The 11,270-nt window shown below is 39.6% G+C and overlaps 1 protein-coding gene across 1 annotated transcript; it reads left to right on the forward strand.

Annotated features, from left to right (window-relative positions):
* The first annotated feature begins 5,138 nt into the window (after nucleotides 1-5,138).
* Nucleotides 5,139-10,831, forward strand: LOC125287460 (interferon-induced protein with tetratricopeptide repeats 5-like). Its single transcript, XM_048233308.1, has 2 exons — nucleotides 5,139-5,270; nucleotides 9,089-10,831. The coding sequence occupies exons 1-2, from the start codon at nucleotides 5,266-5,268 to the stop codon at nucleotides 10,524-10,526; spliced, it is 1,443 nt and encodes a 480-aa protein (XP_048089265.1). The 5' UTR covers nucleotides 5,139-5,265; the 3' UTR covers nucleotides 10,527-10,831.
* The last annotated feature ends 439 nt before the right edge of the window (nucleotides 10,832-11,270 follow it).

Here is an 11,270-nt window from a genome sequence, read left to right on the forward strand (position 1 = left end):
GCTAGAAAGATTTGCTAAGTATGTTTTATAGAAACCTAAAGTCCATAATAAAATTTGCACAATAACTTGTCAGTGTCATTTTATAAAGTTTGTGCCCACTCCAGAAAAGTGCAACACTGCCCTCTTTCTGTCTGTGACTTTGGATGAATTTGGATTTTTTTAGTCTGGCCATTACATTTCAGGAAGATTACAGTATATTCTAGCTTTCCCTTTAAATTCTTGTTGTGTGATTGCTTACTGCTGTCTTCTGTAGGACTTTTGAAGCTGATAAAAATGCTGATCAAAATGAAATAAAAGTGCTTTTTTGACCGACGTGTGCATCAAAAGTGATTTTGATTAATTTAATTTATTTATTGTTTTTCATTCTGATAGACACAAACATTTTTTTTTTAATGTGGACATACATGGCCTAGTTCTTGAGAAATCATTCAATTTGATAAATTGTGAGGGGATTTGAGTGTTCAAGCAGGTGGTTAGCAAATCCACTAAGGTTTAGTATTACATGCATTTGATTTGATAGAATATAATCTTATGTTTGAGAAATTATACAGTTAAACGTTTTACAGTTAGAAGTAAACATACTGGAACTTGGAAAAGACAAAAAACGATTTGCTAATACATTTTAGTAGTGCAAGCCTTATCACATTTTGTGTTTTTACACACCTGACAATGATTTGACATTCTGAACTTTCTTTCTCATCTCAGTCATCACTGTAATACATAGAGATAGATTTTATTGTACTGTAATTGAGAAGAAATAATAAAGGTCCGCACACTGATTGAAGCTTCCAAACGTGGATTTATTTAGCATGGTGTTTCGGACATGTTGTCCCTCATCAAAAGTGCAATGAGCAACTGTAATTACCATTGATATAATGCCTGATTTGTGATTAAATAAAGTATGTGAGGTGGCTCTAAACGTTAATACTGAACTCTGATGCCCAGGTACACTGTAACCAAATGCCTTTCCTGCTCCACTCCATACAAAAAATGCTTAGTTGTATCAGGCAGAGTAATTGGTAAACAGCAGCGGTCGCATTTCCCTGGAACCATCTGTCAGTCATTTACCAGTGTCATTTCTTAGATTCCCAGCAGGTCCTGTTATCTAACTGGATGAGTCATCTATAATGTCTTTTTGTCCTCTTCTGTTATTACTTAATGACTGTTGGTGGTCACTTCTGGTAAAAAGACGTGAAAACAATATCTAAGTCTTAGAACAGCATCTTTTCCATGCTGCATTTTGCTGTGATCATCGAACAACCTTGTTGACCCTCACCTCTGATTGGTGCACTAAGGAGTTTCTGATATCACTGCACGACAAGGCAACACTACGGAAAGCCAACTGCGTTTTAGAAGACTACCTATGTCCTGCACACAGGTTTTGAATGGTGACCAGATAGATAGATAGATAGATAGATAGATACTTTATTAATCCCCAAGAGGAAATTCAAGGACTGTACAGACCAGACAGAACTGTGCAGAGCAGGAGGGTGAAGGTGCGGAGGAGGGGGATGAAGAAACAGAACAGACCCTCCATGCCCAAGGCGAACATGTAGCACTGACCGCTACCGCTTACGGTGCCTCTTCAACCACCTGAGAGAGGGAAAAAGAAAAGTGGTCAAAGTCGGCATGAAACACACAACAACTCACAAACACACTTGCCGTACTCTACAGCGTTTACTTGTCCTTCATATAACACTTCATGAAATTGAAGTCCAGGAGAGTGACCCACCACAGACCTTAGCTGACCACCTCCTTGGATCTGCCGCAGTTCGCCTGACGCCTCCGAGATGGTTAGTCAGGATGCCATCACCTGCTTCAGCGAGCCCACTGTCACCTGAACAAAGCTGGCAACATGTGAGGATCCAACCTATACTGCTATGAGGGAATGTGTCTGAGCATTCAACCTCCTGAACTATTGAAAATGACTTTATTTACATTTTCTTACGTTAGCCCAGGGGTTCATCTATGTTAATTGAATCTTAATCCTTAGTGTAATGTCAATACTTTGACTAGATAGATACCTATTGTGTATTCCCATGAGAAGTTTTTTTTTTTAACTAACAATGCCTCAGAGCGATGAACAGCTGTTATCAACAATGTTAAGTTTGGTCATTCTTGGGGGGAGCTGTGGCCTACTGGTTAGTGCTTTGGAAGGAGGGTTGCCGGTTCGAACCCCGACCAGTAGGAACGGCTGAAGTGCCCTTGAGCAAGGCACATAACCCCACGCTGCTCCCCGAGCACCGCTGTAGCAGGCAGCTCACTGCGTCGCGATTAATGTGTGCTTCATCTCACTGTGTGTTCACTGTGTGCTGGGTGTGTTTCACTATTTCACAGATTAAATGCAGAGACTAAATTTCCGGATCAAAAGAGTACTTATTCTTTTAATGGCACTGACACGTTGTGTGAAATACCACTGTTTTCAATAAACCGACAGTCTTGTACCAAGTCTGCCAAATGCCTGCTGGTTGAACATGTTGGTAGCCTAACTGATTACATTAACTCAATTATACCACAATTTAGCCATCACAATTTACGCAATACAATAAATAAATGGTCCAGCTCTGGATCACTGAATATTTCTCAGTCTTATATTGCTCTTCAATGTTTTGGCCATGTGCAATTGTATTCTGTTTTTTTTTTCTAATCCATTGATTATTCTACACATGCATTAAAAGTGATTGTGATTTTTAAAATTAAGTCAATAACTAATTTATATGATCATCAATATGATCATGTGATAATCCCCATGTGAACTTCCCACATAGGTACACAAATACACAGACAGGCATTACTTTAACACCTATATATTCCTAATATCAAAATATTAGATGGAAGTGTTAAATGGGCTATAGGCATTTGGATATAATATGCAAAATATGGCCTATAATTTCACAATTTCTGCATCTAATACATTCTAATTTGAAAACAGACACATTTGGACTAGCCTTGGCCAGTAGTTTTTAACCAGTAACTATAGATTCTACTAAACCCCTTCTACTGCACTTTTTACCCCCCCCCCATAAATGCACAAATAGGCTGACACCAGACATAATTTCACTGCATTTCTTACTTCCAGTAACTATATGCATGTGACAATAAACTTCCTTGTATCCTTGTATAAATCAGGGTGCCTTGGTATTCTGGTTTGGCATTAAAAAGGTTTAGAAACTCCTTGTTAGTAATGGCCCTAGGCCCTATCACCCAAGAGGGAGAATAAAAACACTGTGAACACACATTTCCAAGCTTTTTAAATGGGCCTTTGTCAAAAAATCCTATAGGATTCCAATAGAAACAGTCCTATATAGTTTTTTGGTAATATTTCAACCCAAGTAGCCTAACTATGTCCAAACAACATAAACTAGCAAGAAACAACGAGATGAGATACATGTTGTATTTGTCAACAACAGGTAGAATAACCATGGTTGGTGTGTGGTAAATTTTCATGAAGCTGTCATGTGTGGTCAGGCAGCAGCCAAGTGATATAAAGTTCATGAAGAGTTCATGTGTGGCCAGGTGGCCAGGCAGAGGCTGGAGCAGGATGTCATTCACGTGCGCGAACACGATACAGGCCTACTGGGGATTATTTAATATTTTTTGTGGCATCTCAGTGAGCTCATCCACCTATATGATTTATTGAATATACATTAATTGGTTGAAAAAGGGTCTGCCGTTTACATAGGGGGCAGACACCGCAGGGTTGGCCATAAGTAAAAAAGGAGGTGTTTACTTAAGCTTCAGAATCAGTGGCTCAAAAAGTGGGTATGCGCTTTATGCGGCGCATATGGCGCAGCTCCATGGGGGCGCCAAAGCGATGGTAAAAAAATATATATATATATTTGGTATTTTCTATATGTAGCTACTGCTGTCCGTTTCTGAATCATTTCAACATTTCCTCAATGTTTTATAACATTTTAGAGGACTAACAGGCTAGAGGCGCCCTATCTCATAAGATTCCATCATAGAATTTTGACATAGAAGAGGGAGTGGGGGCGCCGTGAGCGCTGGGCAAGCAGATAGGCCTACAAGTTGCCGTCTATGGAAAAAGATGGATACAGCAAAAAAAGCTGTTGGCGGCTAAAAATAGAAAAAGAAAGAGGGAAAGGAGATGGCATGTCAAGGGATGCAACAGCAGTTAAATAAGTGGTCGGTGAAAGGCAACAGGTAGGATTTAAAGTGATGACGTCTGTACTTGGAGGCTTGCAAATATGAATGTTAACTAACTAGCGTTTGTGAAGCATAATGCCGATTGAAATATAGCCTATTCCATTCAGATAGCTAGGTGGCTACCATGCTCATACTGCACTTTTAATGGCCAACTGCAAACAGAAATGTCATGCTAGCAGGAACTCATTACATGTTTCCATATCCTAATAATGAAGGCTCCTTGTAATAACTTAATATTGTGTTGTCAATGTGGTGCAAACAAACAAGGCTAGAGTGCCTATCAGCCTTATCCATTGTGAGCAATAGCTGGCAAAAGGACGTTATGAGAACCGTTTAGACTCTCTTAAAGTGGCAATGCACCATTTATCAATACTTATCAAGAATAACATCAAGTTAAACATCAAATTGTCAGCATTTCTTTTAAAACATATTCAATAGACACTAATGCACAGTAATAGTGTAAATAGTGGGGGGGGGGGAGCTGCGCCCCTGTTCAGAATGCTAAATTAAAGTTAAGAGTCGGTGCTTTTTTCCACGACAGGTGCACACAGAAGTGAATTAGGAGGACTACAGCTGGTCCTAAACCCTGATGCATTTACTCTTATAGTCTACTAATCAAATCCATGAAGGTTTGACCTCATGTTGTTGATTTGTTATGGAATACAGATTTTAGATTAGGCCTTTTTTAATTAAATTACTGGTCCCCATTCTGGGTCTGTCGATCAAATTTACATAGGCTAGGCTAAGTAGGCTTTAGAATATGGAGTTCAGACTGAAGTTTACCCTATTCAATCACAAACATAAGAGGGACAGAATACGATCTGGTAATTTTCCACTATTGGCAAACTAATACATTAACAACCCCGATTCCCCGCCCTCCCCCATGGCACCCAAGTACATGGCACCAGGACAGCGGAAAGCTAGTCACTCAAACGCAACAGTTTCGGTTTCATTTCACCAAACACCAGAAACTGAATGGCTGGCAATTTTGTGCAAGTAATTTTGTGGAGTAGAAGGTTTAGGATACAGTACCTGTCCTTCGAATGTAGGCTAACCAACACAACGGAGATACAACGTTTACCGAACTGAATTTCCAGGATGAAGTGAGTATACATAGACCTACTTTAGAGTGAAGTTAAAAGCAGTGTTTTAATCCATGTTTACAAAAGGGGTGGAATGGTAGGCTACGTGTAGGCTATTCGCACTGCGATTTATCATTCATTAAAAAGTTCGTGCGCTCCAGCCTTACAGCGTTCCATCCCGTGCGCTGACAAGGCCTAGGCTAGTATTTCCCCTGCCCATTACAGTCCCACGAGTCGACTGTGACTTGTCAGCTGCAACCACTGTTGAACTAATGGGATGTTGTTCAGTTTTTGAATTCTGTTGTGGCCTTTTTGTTTGACATCAGTCATCATACGAATATGACCTATATGGCAGAGTGTATGTTAGCGGTTAAGGCTACATTTAACTGTAAAATGTTATAGATGAAAATGTTCCTTATTACCAGTATAATGATTTCACCAAAGCTCAGTTGCCAGTTGGCAAAAGTGTACCTGGCTGTTCTTGCTAAGTCCCTCCTTGGTTCTGTCAACTCTGACATCACCCTTTCAAAACAATTATTAGGCCTGGCTAGAAGCACTATAGCCAAAATGGCACATTTTCTTTGCACAGTGAGTGACACAGTGACATTTAAACAAACATGCAACAAAAGCAAATCTTTCCTTCAAATAACATAAGTTGTGGTCAAATTAGTGTGTGCTTTGAATCAATCAGTACACAACGGAGAATGAAATACATGTTTGAATAATGAGGTTCAGCTGTAGTTTTTGCCATGCCTGTGTCATTTCTTGATTTCTTTTCATATCTATTAGGCTAAAAAAAAAACAAGCATATCAGAGCATGATGTAAGATGACGATGACCTACAGTATAGCACCTGTACTTGTCAGCTTGTGTACTGCCTTGTTCACCAAATAGCCGATATAGTTTTTCTTTGTGCATTTGGCCTCTTTGATCCCAAATCGTAACACAGAACAGAGATGGTATCTCTTATGGATAATGAATGAACCATTGTGCAAAGGAGCTTCACACAGTGACTTTAGAAGTTCATAATTGTGCAAGTAATATCTGTCAGAGTCTGCAGTCTTTCTATGAGAACCATATTTGAAAATGTCTGAAAACAATGAAAAAGTGTTAACACAAATTTATGAGCGATAACTTCTGCTGTGCTAAGAAGGCAACGATGAAGATCAGGTGGATTTCAGTTTCACAAAGTGCATTTGTGGAAATCGTAAAAACAAATTAGAGCACTAGAGAATGTCCTAGTTACATCTGGAGAGACTATTGGACAGATGGGGCAAGCTGTAATTACCACAGTAAATTACAGTTTTTCTTAAATTTTCACATTTTTTACACTTTTTTCAAAACATACAGCTCTACATAGCTCTCATAGAAAGACTATTCAACTGTGTTGTACAAATGGTAAACATATTCACATCAGATATTGTTTGCATAATTATTGATATGAAATGTCTCTGTGTGAAACTCCTTTGCAAGACTCTTCAATCAACAATCACTCTTTGTCTAAAAAAGATGCCATCTCTGCATAGATCAAAGGCGAGAGGCACAGGTAGAGTAATGATGAAAGTTGCATTGGATATTTGGATGAAGAAGGCAGTACAGAAGTTGACTAGTCCCATTACTTACTGTAGGCCTTACATGTCAATGACATCTTGGTAGGAAATAATACAATTAATGCTTATTTGCCTTTTTTCACATATTATATTATACATTATACATTACTATGTAAATTATCAACAAATAGCACAGTCATTGCAACAATTGAGATTGAACCTCCCAATATTGATAACTAAATTTAAAATTTTGTTTTACATAATGATTGATTGAATGCACACACTGATTTGACCACAAAGGAAATTTACTTGTTTCATTTTTAACGTTTAATGTTTTGTAAGCATTAGAGACATTTGCAAACAAAATGTGTCCTTTTGGCCAGAGCGCTTCTGTGTGATCATTGTTTGGAAAATGTGGTTTAAGAGTTGACTGCTGTTTGTTTGCGTATTAGAGATTATTTCTCCACTGTTGTCTGTTTGATGGTCAATCATGCATTCTCTTCATAAATTACTAGTAGTTCAGTAGAGCATTTTGAATAAATTAAAGTGATGCTAAGCGATTTTTAATCACAAATGCAACTTTTTGTAATATTCAGCAAATATCTCCTCACTAATGTCTAGTTGTTTTGGGCAACCTGTTCGTTGTCATAGACCTAGTCATCATCTGCAGCCACAGTGAGCATTGACAGATCAAAGCGAAAAACAATGGTTCTGTGTCATCATTGTGGGGCTACTGTACATGGCCAACAAGTATCATTTACCCCGGTTTTTCAGTGTCCCGGGAATCAATGACACAAAATTACTGAAGAAAAAAAATTCGCTGAAGAAAAAAAAACTCTGACTAAACCTATATGAATGCTGCTTCGCTGCGCGGCGTTCATAAATAACACGATCATTTCATGTAATAACGTGATACAAATCTTGATAAAACGTGAAAAAGATATTGTTATGACAAGAAACTTTTCCCGTAATTACGTGATACTGAGCCTTTTTTTTATCGTGGCAGCAAAACGCTTCTGTAAAAAATAGTCGTCGTTGCCGCAAAAACGCAATTGGTGGACACAGGCCCTGACTCTCTGTCCAATATTATCCTACTTTGTAATCCAGACCAAGTACTCACCTGTGGCTTATTTATAGTGCTCAAGCTGCTTTGCAGAACTCACACAAATACATACAGTTTTGCTAGAAGTGTACTATGAAATTCCAAACTGGGTATAAACCAGTCAGTTGTGTTTGCAGATTTGCAAAAAGATATGCTATAAAAAAGATATAAACTCAGTGTCAAGCAGTGAATGGCAATAAGTTTGGCAAACGTGGTGAATGAATTGGCTACAAGTGTCAACATTTTCAGAAATTGTGCTACAATTTTTAAGCATTCAGTAAAACCTGTAATAATGAAAATCTATTTTTGTATGGGCAAAGATAAAGATCAAGTGCATCTGTTTCACTAAGTGCATCTTTGGAAATCAATAAAAAACTTAAGTAGCCTACACTAGGCTACCCCAGCTACCTCAGAGGAAACAAATGGACACTACTGTAGGTATTGCACAATAAATGCATTAATTAAAAAATTAAAAAATACAGTTTTCTTCAATTGCTAAGATGCATTTAATGAAACTGGGATCCAATTTGTCTTCATCTTCACCTCCATAGAACAGCAGAAGTCATCTGTAGCCATTGTGTTAACACTATCATTGGCTTCACACATTTTTTACACTTTTTTCAAAGCATTTAACATACAGTATAGCTATCATAGAAATACTCTATTGAATTAACTGTGTTGAACAAATGGTAAAAATCTACTCACAGTTATCAGATATTGTTTGTGTAATGTCTGTGTGAAACACCTTTGCACAATTATTCAATCAACAACCACTCTCTGTGTTGCTATTTGCATTATTGTGCTACAAGAATCACTGTTAGTTTTTAAGCATTCAGTAAAAACTGTAAAACTCTACATCTATGTTTGTATTGGACAGCCATCTTATCTCTCACCATCTCCTCATCCAGTGGCACACCTCTGTGAAACATGGGATAACCACCTCGGTCTTTCACAAACATAGTGAAGGAATTTCATATTTGCTAATGATACAGATTTCTGCCAGCTAGGACACATATTTTAATAAATGCTTACACGCTCATGTCCTATCTGTTTTCAGTCATTCTGACATAGCACTGAAAACTAAGCATGCAGACAAAGTAATCCAAAAATAAATGCTATTGATTGCAGTTCAAAGCTGAAGTCTATGATCGTGTTATTACACAGAGCTGTTGTCTTATCTCGTTTCAGTCCTTCTGATGACATACCTTTGGAAACCAAGCTACAGCAGCTGGAGTGTCACTTCACCTGGGATCTGACCAAAGAAAATGCAGACCTGTCAGATCTTCAGACCAGGCTGGAGGACCAAATAGAGCTGGATGTAGGCAAGAAAGCTGGGGCAATCCGATCATATTGTTTTTTGGCCTATGTCAGGTACCTACAAGGTTTCCCAGATGATGCCCTCACAAACCTGGTCAAATCAGAAGAGTTTACAAGGGAATACCAAGGTGATGATCGTGAGCGATTTCTCATTGTCACCTATGGCAACCTTGCCTGGTTACACCATCACCTAGGATCATACTCGGAGTGTGAGAGTTACTTGGAAAAGCTGGTGAGCATAAAAGAGAAGTTCCCCACTGGGTCCCCGACTGTGCTTCACCCAGAAGTCTATGGTCAGAAGGCCTGGACCTACCTCAAGTTCGCTCACAAGTACTATGAGCGGGCAAAGCAATGTTTCGAAAAAGCCTTGGAGCAGGAGCCAGATGAGAGTGAGTGGAACGCTGGCTATGGCATCGCTCTATACCGCACAGAAAACAACAATTCAAGATTAGAAGACTCGCTGGCGGTAAAGCAACTCAGACGAGCCATCGCGATAAGCCCAGAAGATGCTGTTCTAATGGTGTTGCTAGGCCTGAGACTGAAGGTGTTCAAAAAGCACGATGAGGCTGAGAAGCTGATTGAGGAGGCTCTTGAGATGGATTCTCGCAACCCCCATGTGATTCGCTATGTCGGGAAATACTTCCGCCAAGGTGGCTCTGTAGACCGGTCCATTGCACTGCTAAAGAGGGCTGTGGACCGTACCCCTAATTCAGGCTTCCTTCACCATCAGCTAGCTCTGTGCTACAAGAAGAAGAAAACAGATCTGTTCCGTAAAGGAGGTGCCAGGGGCAAAGGTCATGAGGTCAAACAGCTTATCGGACAGTGCATCCATCACCTGCAAGTGGCCACAACACTGAAGTCTAACTTCATACTAGCCATGGCTGATCTTGCTCTGCACTACGGTCAGAATAAAGAAATTCCCCGGGCCGAAGAGATGTTTCAGGACACCTTTAAAGCAGCAAAGGAGAAACACGACAATGTGCAGGTAGTACACCTGTACTATGGTGAGTTCCAGCAGTACCAGAACAAATCCGAAACACTAGCTGCCAAGCACTACAAGGAGTGTTTGACACTTGGGCTGGATACAGTTGAGGGGAGGGAGAGTGCCCGTTCCCTGAAGAAGATGGCTGAGAAACGTCTGGCCAGAGACCCCAGAGATGGAGAAGCCTTTGGAATTCTGGGATTCGTCCACATGGCAAAGGGAGAGAAGCGCCGGGCATTGGAGTACTATGAGAAAGCTCTACTGTTTGATTTTAACAATGATGAGTATCTCAGTGCACTGTGTGAGCTTCGTTTGTCTTTGCAGTAACTCTTTTTCATGGACATCTCACCACTGCTATGCTGAACGGATGTGAATGGATCTGGTTTGGCAGTGAAGTATAGGATAATATAATATAGGGATATCTCAAAGTCAGGTGGTGTCTGGCACTCGCACTCCACTACATGTCACTCATTCACCATGGATTGGAACACACACCTGCACCCCTAACAATCTAGAGACTGTTACTGCAGTAAAAAACATGCAAGATGCCTAAGATCATTGTTAACTAGTTGTACCGCATAGCGGTACAAAATATGACCGCCGCTCAGTCCTGTACATCCATTCCGCGAAAATAAATCACACTTCAATTTGTCTCCATCTTTTACTCCATCCCCCACTCTTGAAACTTTTGTGTATGCTTGTTTGGCATGCCTGAGTGTGTGTGTGCAGCTGCACAGAAAGTAGTCTACTGGTGCTGAAAAGGTGAATAGATTGTAGAATAGCCAAAGAAGATGTAGCATTGTTATAAAACCTTTAAAATCTCTAAACAATCACAAGTAGGGCAGGTCATCACAGTTCATCCATTGCAACTGGATTGATGAAAGGTCACTTACACCTGTAGGCTACATTATATTTGGGAAAAGCAAAAGGTACCAGCATAATGTTATTTATTTATTTATTTTTTATGTATTTATAAACAAAAACATCTCTGTCAGTTCCATGCCGTTTTCAACAGCTATCAAAAACAAAGGTCATTTTGGATGGATGGATTTTTTGTGAATGTTTCTTCTT

The sequence above is a fragment of the Alosa alosa genome, chromosome 22 (genome assembly GCF_017589495.1).
Source record: "Alosa alosa isolate M-15738 ecotype Scorff River chromosome 22, AALO_Geno_1.1, whole genome shotgun sequence".
Lineage (NCBI taxonomy): Eukaryota > Metazoa > Chordata > Actinopteri > Clupeiformes > Clupeidae > Alosa > Alosa alosa.